At 42.4% G+C, this 27,078-nt stretch overlaps 1 protein-coding gene across 2 annotated transcripts in view; it reads left to right on the top strand.

The window, feature by feature from the left end:
- The window catches only part of ksr2 (kinase suppressor of ras 2), a gene marked incomplete at both ends in the record, with an annotated part of 159,043 nt that extends 133,245 nt beyond the window's left edge, over window positions 1-25,798 (top strand). For both annotated transcript variants that reach the window (XM_084177320.1, XM_084177319.1), the window contains 7 exons: window positions 177-348; window positions 1,210-1,405; window positions 11,880-11,976; window positions 18,153-18,286; window positions 23,577-23,711; window positions 25,047-25,176; window positions 25,652-25,798. In XM_084177320.1, coding sequence (XP_084033446.1) covers window positions 177-348; window positions 1,210-1,405; window positions 11,880-11,976; window positions 18,153-18,286; window positions 23,577-23,711; window positions 25,047-25,176; window positions 25,652-25,798 — 1,011 coding nt within the window. The remainder of the gene's footprint in view (window positions 1-176; window positions 349-1,209; window positions 1,406-11,879; window positions 11,977-18,152; window positions 18,287-23,576; window positions 23,712-25,046; window positions 25,177-25,651) is intronic.
- Window positions 25,799-27,078: the final 1,280 nt, after the last annotated feature.

Here is a 27,078-nt window from a genome sequence, read left to right as displayed (position 1 = left end):
TCTGCAAGGCTGTCCATTTTCACCGTTTCAATTTAATTTCATGTTATTATTTGAATATAATTGTAATAATTGTACAGTAGAGGATAGAGGATAGCACATTCAATCATTATTATAAAACACTTGTTGTTGACCTGGATGGAAATGAGTTTCACTCTTCCTCTTCCTCTCCTGAGCAGAACGAGGAGGGCAATGATGAGGCGGAGTACTCGGAGGATGAGTTTGAGGAGATGAACCTGTCTCTGTTGTCAGCCCGTAACTTCCCCCGTAAGGCCAGCCAGACCTCCATCTTTCTCCAGGAGTGGGACATCCCCTTCGAACAGCTAGAGATAGGGGAGCTCATCGGGAAAGGTAATAGACAGACTTAAATAAAAAGCCTCTTACAAGATCTTCACCATCCTCTGACCAGCTCTCTCTGCTCAAGCCATGAACTGACCCTCTCCATCTTCGGAGGATGCTGCTTTCAAAGACTTGGCCTCTATTGGTTGACCTGTCATGATATATTGTTTTTTTTCTTTTTTGTTCTTGAAGCACTTTCAGATGCTATCGAAATGTAATGTATTATTATTATTAATACAATACTGTGAGAGAGCTGGCCTATGCTCTACCACTTAAAAGGCATTAAATACCAACAGAAGTAAAATATGCAAAAATGCTTAATTTATTGTAAAAGGGCAGGATAAACCAAGTAAACAAGTACAAAACTGATGGCTAAAACTGTGGCTCACCTTACACACACAAGGATCTCTCAAATAGTTCCTTCAATAATTAGGTCAGAGGGACCACACCTGTGTTCAAACAGCCACACAATGAATTAGCCTATCAGGATACAGAACTAATTAACAGGGAAGAGGTACAATTGACATTGTAGTATTGCCTGGAATGATGAATGGTTCAAATAAAAGGGATTCTGCATTCAACTTGTTTTATCCAACAAATAAGCAATAAATACATTCATTGAAACAATGTCAATATGATACAATACCATACCATGCAATACAATACCATCCCATGAAATACAATACAATACAATTGTATTAGTCCAACTCTTCCATCGGAAATCGGTCCACCCAATTGATCCACCCCCCTGAAAACGGCAGCCCTCCAGTTACCAATTCAGACCCCACTTTTTTAGTGTCGGGCTTGAAACTTCAACCTGTGACAGGTCCACCTCTCTAACCTCTAAGTTACAGTACCTTCTGCCCTCTTCAGGTCGCTTCGGCCAAGTGTTCCACGGGCGCTGGCACGGCGAGGTGGCCATCCGCCTCATCGACATCGAGCGTGACAATGAGGACCAGCTCAAGGCCTTCAAGAGGGAGGTGATGGCCTACCGAAACACTCGGCACGAGAATGTGGTCCTCTTCATGGGCGCCTGCATGAGCCCCCCACACCTAGCCATCATCACCAGGTGAGTGATGATGTTTGTCATTCCTGAGCTCTGTTCCAACATGGACTACAGCCAACTGAAGACTTAATCAGTAAGCATGTTGTTGCGGGCGTACAGGATATGTAAGCATGTCGTTGCATGCTCTTCAAGTACAGGAGGGTCATTGGATCAGACAACCCTGTAATAAACATACTTGACAGCTTAGGAGTGGCAATACACTAATTAACATCTGTTGTGTTTAGTACCAGCAGCTGGTCTTGCAGTATAGGGAAGGAGCCCAACCCTTTTCCCGTTAAAGTAGCCCCCTCCTTAAATTCACCTCTCCACTCCTGATCCCCTTGTGTTCACCTCAATCTACACACAATACCCCATAATGACAAAGCAAAAACAGGTTTTTAGACATTTTTGCAAAAATAAATAAATAAGGAAATATCACATTTACAGAAGTATTCAGACCCTTTACTGAGTACTTTGTTGAAGCCCCTTCGGCAGTGATTACAGCCTCAAGTCTTCTTGGGTATGACGCTACAAGCTTGGCACACCTGCAGATCCTCTCAAACTCTGTCAGGTTGGATGGGGAGTTTTTCATCAAGGATCTCACTGTACTTTGCTCCGTTCATCTTTCCCTCGATCCTGACTAGTCTCCCAATCCCTGCCGCTGAAAAACATCCCCACAGCATGATGCTGCCACCACCATGCTTCACCGTAGGGATGGTGCCAGGATTCCTCCAGACGTGACGCTTGGTATTCAGACCAAAGAGTTCAATCTTGGTTTCATCAGACCAGAGAATCTTGTTTCTCATGGTCTGAGTGTCCTTTAGGTGCCTTTTGGCAAACTCCAAGCTGGCTGTCATGTGCCTTTTAATGAGTAGTGGCTTCCGTCAGGCCACTCTACCATAAATGCCTGATTGGTGGAGTGCTGCAGAGATGGTAGTCCTTCTGGAAGGTTCTCCCATCCCCACAGAGGAACTCTGGAGCTCTGTCAGAGTGACCATTGGGTTCTTGGTCACCACCCTGACCAAGGCCCTTCTCGACCTGATTGCTCAGTTTGGCAGGGAGGCCAGCTCTAGGAAGAGTCTAGGTGCTTCCAAACTTCTTCCATTTAAGAATGATGTTCTTGGGGACTTTCAATGCTGCAGAATTTTTTTGGTACCCTTCCCCAGATCTGTGCCTCGACAGAATCCTGTCTCAGAGCTCTACAGACAATTCCTTAGACCTCATGGATTGGTTTTTGCTCTGACATGCACTGTCAACTGTGGAACCTTATATAGACAGGTGTGTGCCTTTCCATATCATGTCCAATCAATTGAATTTACCACAGGTGGACTCCAATCAAGTTGTATAAACATCTCAAGGATGCTCAATGGAAACAGGATGCACATGAGCTCAATTTTGAGTCTCAAGGGTCTGAATTTCAAAAAAACTGTTTTCGCTTTGTCATTATGGGGTTTTATGTGTAGATTGAAGAGGGAAAAAAAGATTTTAATCAATTTTAGAGTAAGACTAACATAACAAAATGTGGAAAAAGTCAAAGGGGTCTGAATACCTTCCGAATGCACTGTATGTACCCTGAGTGACCCGGCCTTTGTTACCCTGGGTCCTAGCAGTGTTCAGAATCTCTCTCACAAGGGTGATGTCTTGGTGGATCCGTTATACATCACACACAGCTCCATTTCCTTCTGGGAAACTTGCGTGTGTCTGGACTGGGAAGTGGGTGACATGGGTGTGTCAATTAAGCGAAAGGCACCGTAGGGACCGAGGGAGGCTGCTGTGGTTTGCGCACCATTCCTCCATCCATCGCTCTCTCCCTACTCCCTCCCTGTGTGTGTCCTGGCTGTGCTGTCTGGCTGGCTGATTTTATGTGCACTGGGCTGAGCTAACTCAGATGTGCATTGATTTTCGAAAGCCCTCGTGTTGTGTAGAGATCTGTTCTTACACAAAGAGTTACCTTTCTGAACGGTCTGCAAACTCCTCTGAATGCTTTTCTAGATAGGTTTAATAGACATAGTACTGTTTGTCATTTATCATTTATCAGGACCCTCCAAGAAACTTGATGATTCATCGCAGGGTGTTTACTGTATGTGGCAGAGAATATATATGAATAAAATATGAAATGTTAGTGGCTGGCTAAGAAAAGAAACAGACGATGTTGCGGCTAAGAAAATAAATGTATGTTAAGTTAAAGGGGCAATCCCAAATACCTCACAAGTAGAACTGTATACTTTCAGATGAAGCAGTTAAATTGATAATCATACTGTTTAGTTAAGTCAAAGCAGAAACATCAGAAACATTCCCTCGTCCAGATGTGTTGCTTCCGTCCCTCGCCTCGCCCCTACCTGGGCTTGAACCAGGGACCCTGCACACATCGACAACAGTCACCCTCGAAGCACCATTACCCGTCGCTCCACAAAAGCCGTGGCCCTTGCAGAGCAAGGGAAACAACTACTTCAAGGTCTCAGAGCGAGTGACGTCACTGATTGAAACACTACTAGTGCGCACCGCTAACTAGCTAGCCATTTCACACCGGTTACACTCACCCCCCTTTGACCTCCTCCTTTTCCGCAGCAACCCCGGTTCGAATCCGGGTCACGGCACCAATGTAACAGTGTTGCTTCCGTCCCTCTCCTTGCCCCTACCTGGGCTTGAACCAGGGACCCTCTGCACACATCAACAACAGTCACCCTCGAAGCACCGTTACCCGTCGCTCCACAAAATCCGCAGCCCTTGCAGAGCAAGCGAAACAACTACTTCAAGGTCTCAGAGCGAGTGACGTCACTGATTGAAACACTACTAGCGCGCACCTCTAACTAACTAGCTAGCCATTTCACACCGGTTACACAGACATGGCACTGTTGTAGTGTAGTATAGTGTTCACTACTATGAAAATTCCTTCCTAGTGTGGTATTATTCTCAAACCAGACATTAAGATTACATTAATCTGGACCTTGAGACTATATGGTTCTATCTGCAAAAAGATGATTCTGAGATAATTGGCTTTAAAGTTCCGAACACTCATTGGTTTGAATGGTGTCAGCCATTTTTATCTCGTATTCTTTTGAACTTAACAACATGAATTGGAGTATTTAGAGCAGTGGTCTCCAACCTTTTCTGAGTCAAAATCACTTTCGCAGTCAAAACGCAAGCCGAGATCTACCGCTCAGATTTATTTTTTAAACATGACTTGAAAAATGTAACATTAACTTAATAAAAACAGTTTTGTAGGAATGAGGTAGGAAAAAACTAGGTAAAACCATGACGTCAGTGATCTTCAGGTCGGAAAGTCGGAACTCTAGAAAGATGCCAGAGTTTCCGACTTGGAGTTCCAAGTTGGATGACCATTCAAAGCAATTTTTCCCAGTCTAATCTCGTTTTTTTTCTCAGAGTACCCAGTTGTTTTGAACGCACTGAAGTCGGAAGGCAGAGTTTTTCGAGTTCCCAGTTGTTATGAACACGGCATTAGTCTCAGCGGAGGGAGGGCGAGAGCAGTAGAGGGTCCGCCTATCACGGTCCCTGCTTTCGCCTTCCTTTCCTCCGGTGAGACTAACCAGAGAAAGGGGACACCATCTTCCACCTGATGGCGAAACTCGAGTCACACCGCATCTGCCTCATGCACAAATTCATGTTGTTCCTATGACCAGAGAAGTTTAAATATTCGTCGATATTATAATAGCCTAATAAAAACGTTATCGATACACATGGCTACTCACTCATTGCAGCTACAGCGCGAGCAGAAGTACAGAGAAGCGCGTTTCATGTTTTGTAATAGTGTTGAATAAAAAGTGGTGACAGTACTGAATAAATATTTACTCATAAAAACAGCCGCTCTTTGCTGTATTCTTTGACAGTCTCTGTGGTCATGGTTTTAAAAGTTAAATCTTACGTAGGCTAGTAGCCTATCAAACGTTGCCGTGGCCAGGGTTTTGGAAGCTCTGTATGCATGATGATTTGAGCTATCCGATTGGCCAGCGTAGTAGGCGCACTCGATTTAGCCACAGATCTCCCGGTGCGCCGGGTAGGCGGAGTTTGTGTTTCCAGACAAATAAAATGGTTAAAAATGGGAACACTGCTTACCCGGTGCGCATGGCTTCTGAATCATGTCAACCTACCGTCAACAGCGCAACACAATTTTTTTTTTTTTGCGCAAGCCTTTATCGTTGGCTTTTCTACAGAAATGTTTGGTGATCAACTACGAATGCCTTGAAGATCGACCAGTTGGCGACCACTGATTTAGAGTATATACTGTATAGGCGGTGGTGTAAAGTACTTAAGTAAAAATACTTTAAAGTACTACTTAAGTCGTTTTTTGGGGTATCTGTACTTTACTTTACTATTTATATGTTTGACAACTTTTACTTCAAAACATTCCTAAAGAAAATAATGTACTTTTTACACCATACATTTTCCCTGACCCCCAAAAGTACTAGTTACATTTTGAATGCTTAGCAGGACAGGGAAATAGTCAAATTCACACACTTATTAAGAGAGCATCCCTGGCCATCTCTACTGCCTCTGATCTGATGGACTGACTAAACACAAATGATGCCTGAGTGTTGGAGTATGTGACTTTCACTTTTATTACTTCCAAACTTCTAACATTTAAGAATGATTGAGGCCACTGTGTTCTTAGGGACCTTCAATGCTGCCTTTCCAAATCATGTCCAATCAATTGAATTTACCACAGGTGGCGTTGCAAATGCCATGCTCTATCAACTGAGCCACAAGTATTTTCAGATTCAACAGTATTATCAGATTAACTGTTTTGTACAGATAATTATCAGACTCAAGTTACAAATGCTGGTAAACACTCAAATACATTTAGTTTAAAACAAATCTCAAAACTAGGGCATTGGGCCTTTACTAGTCCTGTATTAGCGGACCGATATAGACGCCTTCTGTGCAGGCAAAAAAAAAAATCTGCAAAATCGCTGTACACCCAAACTACTTCCCGCAGCTATGATATTGGAGCCTCCCGAGTGGCGCAGTGGTCTAAGGCATCGCAGTGCTAGCTGTGCCACTAGAGATCCTGGTTCGAATCCATGCTCTGTCGTAGCCTGCCGCAACCGGGTGAACTGGGGCGGCGCACAATTGGCCCAGCGTCGTCCAGGGTAGGGGAGGGAATGGCTGGCGGGGATGTAGCTCAGTTGGGTTCGATTCCCTCGGGGGTATGAAAAATTAAAAATAATGTATGCACTAACTTTAAGTCGCTCTGGATAAGAGCGTCTGCTAAATGACTAAAATGTAAATGATATTGGAGCAGTAGAGCTTCTAAATCGGCTACCATAACTTCAATTACTTTTGAAGTACCAAATAGCCTAGAGCAGGGTTCTTCAATTCCGGTCCTGGAGGGCCGAAACACTTCTGTTTTTTATTTCTACCTGGTAGTTCATTGCACTCACCTGGTGTCCCAGGTCTGAATTAGCCCCTGATTAGAAGGAGAGGATGAAAAACAGAGGTGTTTTGGCCCTCCAGGACCGGAATTGAAGAACCCTGGCCTAGAGGAACCAAATAGCCTAGAGGAAATGTCTGATTTTCAAGGTAAGCTATTCCATGATGACTGCATTGCGCATCGTAAATATTCAACCAAGACTGAACCTAGTTTACATACCCTTAGCATTTACTGGTAGATATCATAACACCTTTCCTACCACTGTCGGTCTTCGGTAAACTGCTCCATGCAACAACCAGCTGTTTGAGAGCTACGCGATCTCTCTCTGCCCAACAGATTATTACTATATTTTTTTCACTGGCCCAAACGCGCTACTGACGGGGATGATCGACTGGCCTGGAGGGTTTCCAAAACCTCCCCCGTCAGCGGGCAGCACTGTATGTCGAGCCCTGACACACACAGACAAGGGCATTCCCGTGCCATTGTTGCCTCTTCAAAAAGTTGGTATATTTTTGGTCAATTACACAAATCTGTTTGATTTAAATCATGAACATTTAAAAAAGCAAACTGTGAACCAAAAACTAATGTGACCAGGTAAAACATTTTTACTGGCACATTTGAGATAAAAATAAAAAGTGCAATAAAAAAAAGAGAAAAACATAATCCAAAACAAAGGATTTAATGCTTGAAGTTGTATTAGTGCCATGTAAACTTAAACAATCAAGTGAATCTAAAAGAAATAGCAATACAATAGAAGCAATGTAGATTCCCTTCTTTGAAAATAGTAGTTCTTCCTTTGTGTTACTTCCTTTGTGTTGCTTCCTTTGTGCTACTGACTTGGTATCAAAAGCTGGGTCGTTTGCATGACTTGAAACCGCATTAGCTCTTTCGCTAAATCACATAGGCATTATCTCTAGGACAGTGTTGCCCAACCCTGTTCCTGGAGAGCTACCCTCCTGTAGGTTTTCGCTTCAACCTCAGGTGTTATTAACCTGATTCATTTTATCAACCTGCTAATTATTAGAAGAAGGTGTGCTAGATTAGGGTTGGAGCAAAAACCTACAGGATGGTAGCTCTCCAGGAACAGGGTTGGGCAGTCCTGGGAAGTTTACTCATCAGCGAACCACCAACACTCGCAAATAGTTAAGAGGACTCAAAGTCAAACTGTATGCTTTGCCTTGTACTAAAATACAAAGTCATCCCCATCAGATGTGGGGTTAGACTGTTGCTCTGTACTGTACTTCCATCACCAAAATTGAAATTATAGTACGTTCTTCACAATTGTTAATTTGCCAATGATTCCAGGAGGGTAACATGTTTGGAATTACACATCATATATGGACTACCCCTATTATATGAGGCTATGAAGGAAAATTATCTCTGCTGTGGTTTACATGTACAAACTGAATAATTGATTTTTTATTTTTTTTATTTTTTTTTATGTGCTCTGTCCCTATTAAATACATGTCATGATGAATAGATAAAAAAGGTCATTGAAGGGCTAATAATAGGACCTAGAAAAAAGATATCATGTCATACAGATACCATTTCATGTTGTCTAAAGTATAAGACCAATGGTTATTTCTATCGAGCGTAGGCCTGTCTTAATTTTGTTTGGACAAGGCCAAATATGGCTCATAAGGTTTTGACTGCTTGCCTAGAAATGTGGATACAAATGATCTATCGTTCCCTGAAGTCCTGAGTACTAGAAATGAGTGAGTGCATGAAATCAAAGTAAATGACAATGTCACAGCAATACTTGTATTTATTAGTCATAGCTAGCCGAGCTTGCGCTTATCATACCTAGAGGAACAGGAGCCTTAATTATTCCATTCAGACCCCGGAAAACAACAGGAAAAATGTAACCTGAATGAGGTAGAAATTGGCTCATACCAGATGGGGATGCAGGTTTCGTCAGTGATTGGGAAAATATAAATATTGATTGTTTGTGTTTGATTCGTCATGAGTGGCTGTGTGTGGACTGATTTGCAGGAGCGTCCGCAGCGTGGAATATTCATTAGTCTTTTCTCGTCACCGCAGGTTTCTATCCATACAGAATAATTACTCTGCTTTCAAAGCGAGGCTCTCTAGGCGCTCTGATTGTTTTGGTGACTTTATTAGCTTTTGATAAGAAAAGAGTGCCACGAATATAATGCCATCTCTGGCTGTATTCAAAACCTTCAGTACACACACACACGCACACACATGCATGCACGCACTTACTCATGCACGCACGCACACACACACTCTTCAATGAGGTATGGCAGTAATTGATGACATCCCTGGATGTTTACCGGTACCTGAAGTTGTTGACGGTGACGGTGCATCATCAGGCGACAAAAGGCCCCTGTCTTGTCATCTGGAACCACAGAGGGCCCATAGAGATTCTAAAAATGGCTCCTGTCAGCTTACGACTTGGTATGAATGAATATGCATGAAGCCCTGGTATCAGCTGGCCCTCAGGTCATCTGGATGTCACCTATCTGCGTCAAGCCGTCACAGTCGGGATGAGGGGAAAGACTCTGGGGTAAGAGGAGGGGGTGAGGAGGTGAGACGAAGGGGTGAGGGGGATGGGAGGAGGAGGTGAGGAGGGTGAGGGGGAAGGCTTTGGGGTGAGAGGAGGGATGTGAGGGGGGAGGAGGTGAGAGGGGCTATTGGGGTGAGAAGATGTGAGGAGGTGTAATTCTGCACTCTAGGATGAAGGTTTCCATTGAAAAAAAAAATGTATGCACTCACTAACTGTAAGTCGCTCTGGATAAGAGTGTCTGCTTAATGACAAAAATGTACAAAAATGTAAATTATATCTCCTCCCCCTCCCCCCTCCTCTTCCCCTCCCTCTTCCTCCTAACCTCATGTCCAACCTTGACAAGAATCAAGGAATCCTTCCACCTTTGAATGACAGCTCTATCCTTTCACAAGGGCCACCAACATGACAGCAAAATGTTCTGGTATAAAATATGGGCTACGCTTGTCAGGATTAAATGATAATGACATACTGTACAGTTGAATAGTCGGCAGATCTAAATTATCAGAGGACTTTGCTTTCGTGGAACCATTCTGTGGATAGAAAGATGGCAGGCAGCCCCTGGCTTTAGTTGTTCTCTGCTCTCATCCATCGCCTTCCCTCTGAGCCCAAACGAGGGGCCTTGGGGATAGATGTCACACGAGTTATTCCTCCACTACAAAGCCAAATGCTCAGTTTGTGGTCAATTGGCAATGTAATGTAATGTGATTAGAGGATATACAGTTGAAGTCAGAAGTTTACATACACTTAGGTTGGAGTCATTAAAACTCGTTTTTCAACCACTCCACACATTTCTTGTTAACAAACTATAGTTTTGACAAGTTGGTTAGAACATCTACTTTGTGCATGACACATGTAATTTTTCCAACAATTGTTTACAGACAGATTATTTCACTTATAATTCACTGTATCACAATTCCAGTGGGTCAGAAATGTACATACAATAAGTTGACTGCCTTTAAACAGCTTGGAAAATTCCAGAAAATGATGTCATGGCTTTAGAAGCTTCTGGTAGGCTAATTGACATCATTTGAGTCAATTGGAGGTGTACCTGTGGATGTATTTCAAGGCCTACCTTCAAACACAGTGCCTCTTTGCTTGACATCATGGGAAAATGAAAAGAAATCAGCCAAAACCTCAGAAAAAAAATTGTAGACCTCCACAAGTCTGATTCATCCTTGGGAACAATTTCCAAACGCCTGAAGGTACCACGTTCATCTGTACAAACAATAGTATGCAAGTATAAACACCATGGGACCACGCAGCCGTCATACCGCTTAGGAAGGAGACGCGTTCTGTCTCCTAGAGATTAACGTACTTTGGTGCGAAAAGTGCAAATCAATCCCAGAACAACAGCAAAGGACCTTGTGAAGATGCTGGAGGAAACAGGTACAAACGTATCTATATCCACAGTAAAACGAGTCCTATATCGACATAACCTGAAAGGCCGCCTAGCAAGGAAGAAGCCACTGCTCCAAAACTGCCATAAAAAAGCCAGACTACGGTTTGCAACTGCACATGGGGACATGTACTTTTTTGGAGAAATGTCCTCTGGTCTGATGAAACAAAACTGTTTGGCCATAATGACCATCGTTATGTTTGGAGGAAAAAGGGGGTGGCGTGCAAGCCGAAGAACACCATCCCAACCGTGAAGCACGGGGGTGGCAGCATCATGCTGTGGGGGTGCTTTGCTGCAGGAGGGACTGGTGCACTTCACAAAATAGATGGCATCATGAGGAAGGCAAAGTATGTGGATATATTGAAGCAACATCTCAAGACATCAGTCAGGAAGTTAAAGCTTGGTCGCAAATGGGTCTTCCAAATGGACAATGACCCCAAGCATACTTCCAAAGTTGTGGCAAAATGGCTTAAGGACAACAAAGTCAAAGTATTGGAGTGGCCCTGACCTCAATCCTGTAGATAATTTGTGGGCAGAACTGAAAAAGCGTGTGCGAGCAAGGAGGCCTACAAACATGACTCAGTTACACCAGCTCTGTCAGGAGGAATGGGCTTAAATTTACCCAACTTATTGTGGGAAGCTTGTGGAAGGCTACCTGAAACGTTTGACCGAAGTTAAACAATTTAAAGGTAATGCTACCAAATACTAATTGAGTGTATGGAAACTTCTGACCCACTGGGAATGTGATGAAAGAAATAAAAGCTGAAATAAATCATTCTCTCTACTATTATTCTGACATTTCACATTCTTAAAATAAAGTGGTGATCCTAACTGACCTAAAACAGGGCATTTTTACTAGGATTAAATGTCAGGAATTGTGAAAAACTGAGTTTAAATGTATTTGGCTAAGTTGTATGTAAACTTCCGACTTCAACTATATCACCAGTAGGGGTTGGCATGACAGGATGGATTTGTCCCTATGCTAGAACTGATACCATCATCATTGTTGCATATTTAATTCATTTAATTTAATTAACAATGCCCCCCTTGTAAAAAACAACAACAATATAGCATATGATTTCATGAAACAATGCAACTCTTACTGTGAAGATAAATGCTATTCTACTCTACTCTATTCTAATGTATAGTATGTGTTGTTAAGGTGTAGTGTCTATCTCTCTCTCAGCTTGTGTAAGGGAAGGACTCTATATTCGGTGGTGAGGGATGCCAAAGTCATCCTGGATGTCAACAAGACCAGACAGATCGCCCAGGAGATGGTTAAGGTCAGAAAAATGAAACATGCAATATATACACTGAGTGTACAAAACATTTAGAACACCAGCTCTTTCCATGACATAGACAGACCAGGTGAAAACTATGATCCCTTATTGATGTCACTTGTTAAATCCCCTTTAATCAGTGTAGATGAAGGGGAGGCGACAGGTTAAAGAAGGATGTTTTAAGCCTTGAGACAATCAAATCAAATCAAGATTTATTTATACAGCACATTTCAGACATGGAATGCAACACAATGTGCTTCACAGGAAAAAAAACAATGAAAAACAATGAAAATAAAAACGGAAATATTTACTACACAACAAACATTAGAGGATAAAAAACAAAAGAATAACAATAAAACTGAATGACTAAAAAGCACCCTAAGGAAAAGCAAAGCTAAAAAGGTGTGTTTTAAGATCTCTTTGAAAAATGTCCACAGTTTCGGCCCCCTTCAGGTTCTCTGGCAGGCTATTCCAGAGGCTGGGGGCATAGTAACTAAAGGCTGCTTCTCCATGCCTCTTGGTCCTAGGCTTTGGGATAGTTAAAAGGCCATTGCCAGAGGACCTGAGGGACCTACTGGGTACATAACTTAAAAGTGTGTCTGACATGTATTGGGGTGCACAATCGTGGATTGATTTAAAAAACAAAAGAAGAATCTTAAAATTAATTCTAAAACTCACAGGCAGCCACAGCAGAGACCTTAAAACCAGTGTAATGTGTGCTCTCCATCTGGTCTTGGTCACTACCCATGCTGCAGCATGCTGTATGGCTTTCTTGGGTAGACCTGACAGGAGAGCTCAGTTGGTAGAGCATGGCGCTTGCAATGCCAGGGTTGTGGGTTCGTTTCCCACTGGGGGCCAGTATGAAAATGTATGCACTCACTAACTGTAAGTCGCTCTGGATAAGAGCGTCTGCTAAATGACTAAAATGTAAATGTAAAATGTCAAGCCTGCTTGTAATAAAAGCATGGATTAGTATCTCTGTATCAGCCTGAGAGAGAAATGGCCGCACCTTGGCAATGTTCCTCAGGGGGCAAAAAGCTATTTTGGTCACATTCCTAATGTGTAATTCAAAATTGAGTTCAGAATCTAAAATAACACCTAGGTTTTTTACCTGGTGTTTTGTTTTTAGTGACTGTGAATTAAAATGTGCGGCCAGATTCGCTCTCTGTGCTTTGGCTCCAACAATAAGTACCTCGGTCTTGTCTTGATTTAGCTGGGGGAAGTTGTGAGCCATCCAATTATTTAAATCACTAATACAGTCTAATTTATCTAATTTAGCTAAAATCCTCTGGTGACACAGAAATGTAAAGTTGTGTATCGTCTGCGTAGCAGTGAAAATCAATGCTGTGCTTTCTGATAATGCTGCCCAGGGGTAACCTATATAAACTGAACAGTACCGGACCCAAAATCGAACCTTGTGGAACGCCACATGTGATATGTATTTTCTCTGAGTTATGTTCACCAAGGGTGACAAAAAACTCTCAACCGGTTAAATAGGTCCTAAACCAATTTAGAACTGGACCGAAGAGGCCAACCCACCTCTCCAGTCTGTCCAGAAGAACATCATGGTCAACAGTGTCTAATGCAGAGAGCTGTTTGGCATCTGTTTTGGCTATAAGATCATTTACCACTTTAACTAAGGCTGTCTGTGCTGTGGTGGGCCCGAAAACTAGATTGGAATTTTTCAAAAATACAGAATTTTGCTTAAGAATGGAAGGTTGGAGATTGGCCGAAAATGTCTAAGAGCTGAAGAATTGCTTTTCTTCAGAAGGGGTTTCACCATAACAGTTTTTAGTGCAGTGGGGAAAGTGCCTGTGAACAGGGAGTGATTAACAATAGCTTGCACTTCTTCAGAGATGCAATTAAAAACTGTTTTGAAGAAGGTGGTGGGGATAAGATCGAGAAGGCAAGTAGAAGGCTTAAGTTGTGATATCACTTTCCTGAGCATGTCTGTGTAAACCAGGGAAAATAACTCCATAGTGCCTTTGCGTGGTAGGCTAGGGCACATATCATCAAACTTCTCATCAGGTCTTGCTTGACAGGAACCCAGCCCAATGTTTGTTATCTTATCTCTGAAATATGTCACAAACTCATCACATTTAGATGGGGAGGAAAGTTCACATAGGTTTACGGGGGTAAGATTTATCAGACCATCAATGGTTGAGAAGAGCACTCTCTAAACTATTCTGATTATTAGTGATCAAGTTAGAAAAATGAGCCCATCTGGCATTTCTAATTGCCTTGTTATAATTGCCAAGTTGCACACTCAGAATATCATAATGGACCTGCAACATTGACTTTTTCCACTTGCGCTCTGCCTTTCTGCAATTTCTCTTTAATTTATTAGTTTCCTCACTCATCCAATGGGCTCTCCATTTGGATATGGCCTTTTTCAACTATACTGGAGCTATGGCATCAATGGTTGCCCTTTAATTTGTTATTAAAGTTATCAACTAAATCATCACAAGAGGAAGGCAGAATAGGTGATGGAGTATTGTTCATACACTCAATAAAATCTGTAGCAACTTCAGAGGTAAGATAGCATTTCTTCATAATGTGTTCAGTATTACCCTGTGCTATGGGCAATAAGGTAGTAAAAAATACACGGTGGTGATCAGATAAAGCAACATCAACAATAGAGGATATGTCAATAGAAAGCCTCTTGGTAATAATCAGGTCCAGAGTATGGCCGCGGCTATGGGTTGGCCCAGTAACATGTTGGATAAAGTCCATAGAGCTCAAAAGATTCAGAAATTCAATGGCCTTGGAGTCAGTCTCTTTGTCAACATGAATATTAGAATCACCCAACACAATGATTTTATCATAGTTCTCAAGGACAATAGACTAGTTCAGAAAAATCAGTAAAGTGGTGCAGTGCTCTGGTGGCCTATACAGGGTTATAGAATCCTGTAGCACTAACTCCAAACAGTTTTGGGACACTGTAAAGTCCATGGAGAATAAGAGCACCTCCTCCCAACTGCCCACTGCACTGAGGCTAGGAAACACTGTCACCACCGATAAATCTATAATAATCGAGAATTTCAACAAGCATTTTGCTACGGCTGGCCATGCTTTCCACCTGGCTACCACTACCCCGGCCACCAGCTCTGCACCCTCCGCTGCAACCCCCCCTTCTCCTTCACACAAATTCAGACAGCTGATGTTCTGAAAGTGCTGAAAAATCTGGACCCCTACAAATCAGCTGGGCTAGACAATCTGGACCCTTTCTTTCTAAAATTAGCTGCCGAAATTGTCGCAATCCCTATTACTATCATGTTCAACCTCTCTTTCATAACATCTGAGATCCCCAGAGATTGGAAAGCTGCCGCGGTCATCCCCCTCTTCAAAGGGGGTGACACTCTAGATCCAAACTGTTACAGACCTATATCCATCCTGCCCTGCCTTTCGAAAGTATTTGAAAGCCAAGTTAACAAACAGATCACCGACCATTTCGAATCCCACCGTACCTTCTCCGCTATGCAATCCGGTTTCCGAGCTGGTCATGGGTGCACCTCAGCCACGCTCAAGGTCCTAAACGATATTATAACCGCGATCGATAAAAGACAGTACTGCGCAGCCGTCTTCATCGACCTGGCCAAGGCTTTCGACTCTGTCAACCACCGCATTCTTATTGGCAGACTAAATAGCCTTGGTTTCTCAAATGACTGCCTCGCCTGGTTCACCAACTACTTCTCAGATAGTGTTCAATGTGTCAAATCGGAGGGCCTGTTGTCTGGACCTCTGGCAGTCTCTATGAGGGTGCCACAGGGTTCAATTCTTGGGCCGACTCTATTCTCTGTGTATATCAATGATGTCGCTCTTGCTGCTGGTGACGCTCGGATCCACCTCTATGCGGACGACACCATTTTGTTTACATCTGGCCCTTCATTGGACACTGTGTTAACAAACCTCCAAACGAGCTTCAACCCCATACAACACTCCTTCCGTAGCCTCCAACTGCTCTTAAACACTAGTAAAACTAAATGCATGCTCTTCAACCGAACGCTGCTTGCACCCACCCACCCGACTAGAATCACTACTCTCGGCGGGTCTGACCTAGAGTATGTGGACAACTACAAATACCTAGGTGTCTGGTTAGACTGTAAACTCTCCTTCCAGACTCACATTAAGCATCTCCAATCAAAAGTTAGATCGAGAATCGGCGTCCTATTTCGCAACAAAGCCCCCTTCACTCATGCTGCCAAACATGCCCTCGTAAAACTGACTATCCTACCGATCCTTGACTTCGGCGATGTAATTTACAAAATTTTCCTCCAACACTCTACTCAGAAAATTGGATGTAGTCTATCACAGTGCCATCTGTTTTGTCACCAAAGCCCCATATACTACCCACAATTGTGACCTGTACGTTCTTGTTGGCTGGCCCTCACTACATATTCGTCGCCAAACCCACTGGCTCCAGGTCATCTATAAATCACTGCTAGGCAAATCCCCGCCAAATCCCCGCTCACTGGTCACCATAGCAACACCCACCCGTAGTCTGCGCTCCAGCAGGTATATCTCACTGGTCATCCCCAAAGCCAACACCTCCTTTAGCCGCCATTCCTTCAAGTTCTCTGCTTCCAATGACTGGAACGAACTGCAAAAATCTCTGAAGCTGGAGACTTATCTCCCTCACTAACTTTAAGCATCAGTTGTCAGAGCAGCTTACCGATCACTGCACCTGTACACAGCCATTCTGAAATTAGCCCACCCAACTACCTCATCCCCATATTGTTATTTATTTTGCTAATTTGCACCCCAGTAACTCTATTTGCACATCATCTTTTGCACATCTATCATTCCAGTGTTAATACGAAATTGTAATTATATTGCACTATGGCCTATTTATTGCATTACCTCCATAATTTACTACATTCGCACACACTATATATATATTTTTTTTCTGTTGTATTTTTGACTATGTTTTGTTTACCCCATATGTAACTCTGTGTTGTTGTTTTTATCACACTGCTTTGCTTTATCTTGGCCAGGTCGCAGTTGTAAATGAGAACTTGTTCTCAACTGGCTTACCTGGTTAAATAAAGGTGAAATAAAAAATTTAATAAAATAAAATGGCCAGCACTTGTGGCTGACATTTAAACAGTATAGCATGATGCTCAAAAGACCCAAAGTCACCAAATGAAATGTCCTTACAGCTGAGAGCATTAATATATAATAGAAGGTGTCCCCCCACCCCTTTTCCCTTTTCTGATAGAGTATGAAAAGCTGTAGTCCGGGGGGGTTGCTTCAATAAGAGCGACACTACAGTCTGAAGACAGCCATGTTTCAGTGAGAAACATGCAATCAACTTTGCGCTCAGTAATGAGGTCATTCACGAGAAAGGTTTTGCTATTGATTGCTCTAACATGTAAAATTGCCTGGGGCATCTGCCTAGAGGTAACCAATTGAATAACAACCAAATTATTAAAGGTACAATTACGTTTTCTGACAGTCTGCAATCTATCAGAATGGTAGGAGATGACAGTTTGTATAAACTCACTAGAAGGCGGAGTTAAAGGAACATAAATTAGGTTACTCACAATAACCATAGTTGAGACATGGATTGTGTATGTGTGACATCCAGCCAACTTGACACAACTGTGGGAAGCATTGGAGTCAACATGGGCCAGCATCCCTGGGGCGGCAGGTAGCTTAGTGTTTAAGAGCGTTGTACCAGTAACCGAAAGGTCGCTGGTTCTAATCCCCGAGCCGACTAGGTGAAAAATCTGTCGACGTGCCCTTGAGCAAGGCACTTAACCCTAATTGCTCCTGTAAGTCGCTCTGGATAAGAGCGTCTGCAAAATGACCAATTTTTTTATTTTATTTTATCCCTGTGGAACGCTTTCGACACCTTGTAGAGTCCATGCCCCGACGAATTGAGGCTGTTCTGAGGGCAAAATGGGTGGAGGGGTGCAACTAAATATTAAGAAGGTGTTCCTAATGTTTGGTATACTCAGTGTATATGGTTATATAGGTAACATCATGAATAGTGATTCAACATTATCTGTAGCACAGCATGGTCAATACATGTCATAGAGACTGCGGCTGGATTGAGATCAATCAATCAAGTTCAGTCAGGTTTTTTGTGACATTGGTCACAAAATGCTTTACAGTGACTCAACCTAGACCCCTGATGAGTTATATTGTTTGTTTGTTTGTGTTTGTATTGTTTTAAGGGGATGGGCTATCTCCACGCCAAGGGGATCCTACACAAGGATATGAAGTCCAAGAATGTCTTCTACGACAACGGCAAAGTGGTCATCACCGACTTTGGACTTTTCACCATATCTGGGGTTCTGCAAGCCGGCAGGTGGGTAGCTACTGTTGTACTCAATGTATTTATTTATTTGGATCAACTAAGGTCTCGCTCAGAAAAGTGATTCTTTATCTCAAGGGACTTCCTGGTTAAAAAAAGGATACATAGAAAACAAAAATGAAACATCAGTGCTAAACGCGTCATTATTAACCCCTACTGTTGTGACAGTTATTATATTGAAGTGATGACTCTTTAGTGGCTCATTGGTCAGTATTAGCCAGAAAATTATATGGATCGGTGCTAATCTCTTTTTAAAAAATTATCCCTGAGTGTGATTAAAATCTATTTCGGCTGCAACCGCTGTGCTGAAATGGCTTCTCCCTGAAATGGCTTCTCCCTGAAATGCCAACAGCCACAACTTTCATACAGCAAGGAATTCTAATCAATCTTAGACATAAAACTATATAACTCTACCCACATGTACATATTACCTCAACTACCTCAACTTGCCGGTGCCCCCGCACATTGACTCTGCAACGGTACCCCCCTGTATATATAGCCTCCCTACTGTCACTTTATTTTACTTCTGCTCTTTTTTTTCTCAACACTTTTTTTGTTGTTGTTTTATTCTTACTTTTTTTGTTTAAAATAAATGCACTGTTGGTTAAGGGCTGTAAGTAAGCATTTCACTGTAATGTCTGCACCTGTTGTATTCGGCGCATGTGACCAATACAATTTGATTTGATTTGATATAAGCAGCAAGGACATAATAAATCTTAGATATAGAAATGGAGCAACTCAATGTGTGTGTTTGTGTGCGTGTCTGTGTGCGTGCATGCTTTAGTGTGTGTGTGTGGGTGTTTTGTTCTCTATGCAGTAAGTTTACTGTGTCTATAGATTTTGATTGACATGTATGGTGAGATAACTGCTATAATTGACTGGATTTGATTTGTCATAATGGATTTTTGTATTTATTTAATTGCGACATCAATTAAAAATATCTAGCAGTAGGTGTGAGATGCTTTCCAGCTAATGACTGTGAGAGGATTACACATGCTTTGTACTATTAATTATTATAATCAGAAATATGTTGATTTATATAACTGACTTTTCAACAAGTTTGCACAACACAGTTTAACCCTGGGGTTGCGGAGGAGTGCATTGCATCACCATGGATGGAAGAGTATAGGTGATGAACAATAGCTGTTTATGTCAAATGAAAATGGATGGTTTCATAATGGCATTCGTATCAGCTCATTAAAACCATAAGCCCCTTTCAAACTAGATGCTGAGGAGTTGATGTAGACAGACAGTTATGCAATGCATTGACATGATGCAACATGCACCTAGATCTTATCCTTTCTATTGTTCGTTCCCGGTGTTGCTAGCTGCCATTTTAGGTTTGCTGTGACATCAATACTTCGTATAGTGAACATCTCCCACTTATTGACTAGACACAAGCAGAGCCATAGAGCATTGTGTCTATGGACAAAGGCAGACTGAGAATTCTAAGGATTCTAAAAGAACATCGAAAGATTCTAAGATATGTAAAGACTTTGTGAATCACTCTGCTCATTGTGTTGGGATGGTTTTCAGGAACTGTTGGTACCGCAGTGCCGAACAAAGAGAGAACCTGGAGATGGTTGTTTTAGTATTTCGTCTTGTGCTAGTTGACTTGCAGTGTAGAATTTCAATAGCCTCTATGAATGCACACAATGGCCACAATGGGGCCTACCGTTTATCAGGTTATCATTTGACGTTATTGCCGTCTCTCGGTTGATGGAGAAAGCCAAAAAAAGGAAAATAATCAAAACATGTTTTTGTTGCTGTTTTTAGACAGTACACCCGCCACCCGGCTTCTTACTGCAGACTCATTGGAACTTTTGTATTGTGATAAATACCCAGAACCCTCTCCTTTCAAAGTTAAATACATTTCTGGGAACAGATAGCTAGGTGTGACGTGGGTAGCCACACTCGAGCCTCAGTCAGTTCCGCGACTTGTTTGTGTTGTTGTTTATTTATTTATTTCTGCCTAAATGTTTTAATTGGACGGCAAAATGGCTAGCTAATTAGTAGGTCTGACAGAATGACAAGACAAGCATTTACCTACCGCCCCACTCTGAGCAGGAACATTATGTTCAATTCAATGAACTTTATCATCTGAATAACATGGCTGTTTGCCATTGCAGAGGAGGGGAGAGCATTGAGAACCTGTACAAACAATAATGCCCCTGAATATTCTCCTGCATACACTGAGTGTACAAAACAGTAGGAACAACTTCCTAGTATTGAGTTGCACTCCCTTTCGCCCTCAGAACTACCCACCCCTACCCCACCCCCACAAAAATAAATAAATATATATATATATATTGTAAAGTGGTTATCCCACTGGCTATCATAAGGTGAATGCACCAATTTGTAAGTCGCTCTGGATAAGAGCGTCTGCTAAATGACGAAAATGTAAATGTAGAACAGCCTCAATTCGTTGGGGCATGGACTCTACAAGGTGTCGAAAGCGTTCCACAGGGATGCTGGCCCATGTTGACTCCAATGCTTCCCACAGTTGTGTCAAGTTGGCTGGATGTCCTTTGGGTGGTGGACCATTCTTGATACACACGGGAAACTGTTGAGCGTGAAAAACCCAGCAGCGTTGGAGTTCTTGACACAAACCGGTGCGCCTGGCACCTACTACCATACCCTGTTCAAAGGCACTTAAATATTTTGTCTTGCCCATTCACCGTCTGAATGGCACACATACACAATCCATGTCTCAATTGTCTCAAGGCTTAAAAATCCTTCTTTAATCTGTCTCCTCCCATTCATCTACACTGATTGAAGTGGATTTAACAAGTGACATCAATAAGGGATCATAGCTTTCAGCTGGATTCACCTGGTCAGTCTATGTCATGGAAAGAGCAGGTGTTCACAATGTTTTGTACACTCAGTGTATATCCCATTATAGAATAGAGACCAGAATAGAACAGAATAGATAGAATAGACATTAGAGTTAGAATATCATCAGATTCAGTTGGGAGTTAAATTAAACCATCAGCTTCATGACTCAATGGATTGTTAACTGTCATCATGACGATAGTGTTACTATGGATACTAATGTACTAGACTGGACAGATACAGTACCATTGGATGGACATACCCACACCAGTTCTCTGCTGTGCTGTGTTAGACAGGCACACTGCCAGCTACAGTGGGGAAAAAAAGTATTTAGTCAGCCACCAATTGTGCAAGTTCTCCCACTTAAAAAGATGAGAGAGGCCTGTAATTTTCATCATAGGTACACGTCAACTATGACAGACAAATTGAGAAAAAAAATTCCAGAAAATCCCATTGTAGGATTTTTAATGAATTTATTAGCAAATTATGGTGGAAAATAAGTATTTGGTCACCTACAAACAAGCAAGATTTCTGGCTCTCACAGACCTGTAACTTCTTCTTTAAGAGGCTCCTCTGTCCTCCACTCGTTACCTGTATTAATGGCACCTGTTTGAACTTATTATCAGTATAAAAGACACCTGTCCACAACCTCAAACAGTCACACTCCAAACTTCACAATGGCCAAGACCAAAGAGCTGTCAAAGGACACCAAAAACAAAATTGTAGACCTGCACCAGGCTGGGAAGACTGAATCTGCAATAGGTAAGCAGCTTGGTTTGAAGAAATCAACTGTGGGAGCAATTATTAGGAAATGGAAGACATACAAGACCACTGATAATCTCCCTCGATCTGGGGCTCCACGCAAGATCTCACCCCGTGGGGTCAAAATGATCACAAGAACGGTGAGCAAAAATCCCAGAACCACACGGGGGGACCTAGTGAATGACCTGCAGAGAGCTGGGACCAAAGTAACAAAGCCAACCATCAGTAACACACTACGCCGCCAGGGACTCAAATCCTGCAGTGCGAGACGTGTCCCCCTGCTTAAGCCAGTACATGTCCAGGCCCGTCTGAAGTGCATTTGGATGATCCAGAAGAGGATTGGGAGAATGTCATATGGTCAGATGAAACCAAAATATAACTTTTTGGTAAAAACTCAACTCGTCATGTTTGGAGGACAAAGAATGCTGAGTTGCATCCAAAGAACACCATACCTACTGTGAAGCATGGGGGTGGAAACATCATGCTTTGGGGCTGTTTTTCTGCAAAGGGACCAGGACGACTGATCCGTGTAAAGAAAAGAATGAATGGGGCCATGTATCGTGAGATTTTGAGTGAAACCCTCCTTCCATCAGCAAGGGCATTGAAGATGAAACGTGGCTGGGTCTTTCAGCATGACAATGATCCCAAACACACCGCCCGGGCAACGAAGGAGTGGCTTCGTAAGAAGCATTTCAAGGTCCTGGAGTGGCCTCGCCAGTCTCCAGATCTCAACCCCATAGAAAATCTTTGGAGGGAGTTGAAAGTCTGTGTTGCCCAGCGACAGCCCCAAAACATCACTGCTCTAGAGGAGATCTGCATGGAGGAATGGGCCAAAATACCAGCAACAGTGTGTGAAAACCTTGTGAAGACTTACAGAAAACGTTTGACCTGTGTCATTGCCAACAAAGGGTATATAACAAAGTATTGAGAAACTTTTGTTATTGACCAAATACTTATTTTCCACCATCATATAACAATAAATTCATTAAAAATCCTACAATGTGATTTTCTGGATTTTTTTTTCTCATTTTGTCTGTCATAGTTGACGTGTACCTATGATGAAAATTACAGGCCTCTCTCATCTTTTTAAGTGGGAGAACTTGCACAATTGGTGGCTGACTAAATACTTTTTTTCCCCACTGTATCTATCTGAGTGAGCACTCAGGATGCATTTTGAAGTAGTTGTGAATGTCATAATGCTAGAGGGAGAGAGACAGCGAGAGGGAGGGAGAGAGAAAGAGAGAGAGAGAGGGAGATAGGCAGGTTGGAATATAGTGGAGAGGGAGAGGAGAGTCTGACTGAGTCATAAGGAATTAGAATTTCTAATGGGGTTTGATTGCATCCAGGATTTTTCAGTCAGGGTTCGTTTGGACTAACGGGTGAGGAAGGAAAGGACAGATTCAACCTTGAGACAAAATGCTGCTTTAACTCCATTAGATGTCTACCAGTGTCCAAATGAACTATAAGTAGTAATTCTGTATTTAGATCAAAATTACATGGCACAGAAATGTAACACTATTTTTTTTTTTACATTTGACTACAACTTCTGTGGAGGGATGACATTTGGAAATCCTGAACAATTAGAAAAGGAAAATGGCCGTCCTAAACGTTGAGATAAATATGAAAGATCACCACACACCACATCACAGAATTCAGACTGTCCTGTCTCTTTTCTGTCCCCTCTTTGTAGCCGTAGAGAGGACAAACTGAGAATCCCCAGTGGATGGCTGTGTCACCTGGCCCCTGAAATAGTCTCTCAGCTCTCCCCTGAAACAGAGGAGGACAAGCTGCCTTTCTCCAAACAGTCAGATGTCTTTGCTTTCGGGTGAGTACAGCTACGTCTCAAATGGCACCTTATTCCCTATTTAGTATAGTACTCTTGACCAGGGCCCGTAGCTCTTCTCTTTGTTCTGAGGAGTGTTTTAGGGGCCTCTTTACTCTGAAGGTTTTCCCAGAGTCTCTGTCTTGTTTTCATTGGACCTTCACGCCTGATTTTATTGAATTGAATTGAATTGAATTGAAAAAACGTCATCCCACAAGGGGAACTTGGATTTGACATCAGCAAGACACATACTGTGATGTTTTTTAGGTTCTAATCCATCTCATCCAAATCATGTTTGGAATGGTTATAATAACCAAGGCCAGGAGTCTTTCCTGGCCACCTGACCTGACCAGGAACAACTCTGGTATCCTAGTTATAACACTCCATTCTCCAGGCCTGCCTTTCCATTTGTATTTTTTCCTCTTCTGTGATCGTCACAGACGCCTTTGCGTGGCTGGACCCTGCTCTGTTGGCTCCTAACACAATTGCATTTTCAGATGCCCTCCCATATGGAGGGACTGTCACTGAATCAGTCTGAGGGGGATGGATGCAGCATTCACACACGCTGTATGGGTCCCAAATGGCACCCTATTCCCTATATAGACCAGAGCCCTATGGGAATAAAGGGTATAGGGTGCCATTTGGGACGTAGCCACTGTCCAGCTGGTCTGTTGGTGCCTTAGTGTTACCTAGAGGTGACCCCTGAAGCTGTTTTACATATTCAACAATTCTCCATGTGTTTTTCTGTCTTGGCCGAATGCTATTTTTATGCTACTCAAAACCCGGTCGTTGACATGGCAGTGGAAAAAATGCCTTGTCATAATGATAAGAGAGGATGCTGTGACGATGTTGATGACGTATGATTATGATTATGAGTTAATGGACTGTTTATCAGATCATATACATCTATCAGGTTTGATATAAAGTTAGTGAAAGGGTTGTTTCTTTAAAAAAGGCAACCTTGTGGTCTGACTGTCAGACTCATTGTGGGTGCTTCTGGAGCTTTTAAGTGGATTCTGACAACCACAACGGACATACAGTATAGAAATCCAGGTTTAGATATTCAACTTGGTGTGATACCGCTTGTGTGTGAACGTCTGTTGTAGTATTTATTTTATAATGTCCACATTATAGGAAAATATTACATGCACACATCCTATCTCTCTGAGCAGGTGCTGGATATATATATTTTTAAAAGACGCGGCACCCCGCATGGTATGCTACCATGGGATTTATCTGTGACCAAGTTAAATGCATAATGCCATCATTTCCATTTAGTAAACCATGGGATATTTCATACATCCGCTCCAACTGATTCCCCCTGTACTGTCCCTACAGCACTATCTGGTATGAGTTGCATGCACGTGAGTGGCCTTACAAGAACCAGCCAGCAGAGGTTATCATCTGGCAGGTGGGCAGTGGGATGAAGCCCAACCTCACACAGATCGGCATGGGCAAAGAGATATCGGTGAGTGTTCCTCATATACAGTAAACTAGCTGTACCACATTTCAGGTAAAAGTCGCTCACTAGTTGTAGGTGTACATATTGTATGTCCGTGGGCAAAGTGATATCGCTGAGTGGTGTTCTTTGTAATACTGCACTGTTGACTGTTTTTCTTCACAGAGCGACGCACCCCACCTGGTTGTTTTTAGGTGTGATCTGCATACTTATCAATTCACAGGTGTTCAGAATGAGCATCTTCGTTCCTGGAATGTTCTTGGAATAAGACTAAGTGATCATGTACACCTGTCTGGGCGGTCTGGGATGTTTTTGAGTTTTCTGTTGGCTGTTGTTGAGTTATTTGTGTTTTCTGAACCACTCCACACTAGAAGTTCTCTCACTGGTGGCATTCATCCATTTGTCCAGTTACACTTTCTCTCCCGTGTTTCCGGTGTCTACCTGGGTCTCTAAAGGGGAGTCTGTTCTGTCTCTCTCTGTCCAGGACATCCTGCTCTTTTGCTGGGCGTTCGAGCAGGATGAAAGGCCCAGCTTCTCCAAGCTGGTGGATCTGCTGGAAAAGTTGCCAAAACGGAACCGTCGCCTTTCCCACCCAGGGCACTTCTGGAAGTCAGCTGAGTATGTCAAATGAGATAGGCGCTAAACAACAACAAGGTTTACCACTACAACACCCACCACTCACAAAACCACAACTCCCTTAGATTGCACTGAATCCAAATGCAAATCAATGAGTAAAACTGTCTAGACTATAGTATGTATCCTCATGGAGTGTGTGTGTGTGTGTGTGTGTGTGTGTGTGTGTGTGTGTGTGTGTGTGTGTAAGAATAGGTGCAGTTGACCAAGACCCCCTGAACCTAGACTTCTCAACATCCTCTGAACTCATATTTTTGGGTTATTGTTTAATCAAATGGAATATATGTTTTATTTGATTACTCAAATGACCTGTTCAGTTTGTTTGTTGGCTTATTTATTTTGGAATGTCTTTTTCTCAATGTCACATGTTTTAATGAGAGTTCTTTTTGTCATGAATCACTTCATTCTCTACGGAAAATGCATTTTCTTGAACAAATGCAGGACTTTTTTTGAGTGTTTTCTTTTCGGAATGAAATTGTTTTTAGAATGAAAGTAATTATTTTACGAATTGTAAAATTTACAAGTCATTGTCTTGCCATTTCCCTTGTATGTCAACTGTCGCTGTCATGTGTTATCTCTGGTTACCTCATGGTCTCTCATGTGTGAATGTCTACATGTTTGTGTTTTCTACGTTTGTCTCAAAGCTTTATCTTATAGTCCATTATTTACTATTGAATGTGATGACTCCATTCCTGCCAATTGTAGGGCTGGATGATGGTACAGGACCTTGGTACGAAACTGTTCTCCAATTGGCCTGTGCTTTGATTATTGCCTGTGAACGCTGTTGAGCATGCATCAAAAATGGCATCCTGTTCCATACATGGTGCACTACTAAGGTCAAAAGTAGTGCACTAGATAGGGAATAGAATGTGAGATGTTTGAACAACAGCCTTTTTTTCAAACTGTGCCCTTTGGCTGTTGGTTCATTCAGTAGGCCTACACTGACTGACTAGAAGTCTCTCACTCTAATGTGAAAACGCTGACACTTTAAATATATCTCATTACAGTACCTACTATGAACTCGCTTAAACACCTTGGAGAATTGCTGTTACTGAGCCCATGGAGAAATAGGTGTATACTTTAGTGTTTTAAAGTGGGCGAGGGTAATCACAGATGAATAGCTAGCTAAGCTCACCATTTACCTCCATTAATTATGACACAATAGATTCACTTCAGGAATTCTTCAGCCCTATAATTGACAAAGCACTTTCTGAACAGACACCATGATACAGTATATTCTAGTAACATGACTGTGTCCATGACCTGGCCATTTGTATA

Source organism: Coregonus lavaretus, assembly GCF_964263955.1.
Source record: "Coregonus lavaretus genome assembly, chromosome: 14".
NCBI lineage: Eukaryota > Metazoa > Chordata > Actinopteri > Salmoniformes > Salmonidae > Coregonus > Coregonus lavaretus.
The sequence above is the reverse complement of the archived record's forward strand: the minus strand, read 5'-3'. Positions and strand labels throughout refer to the sequence as shown.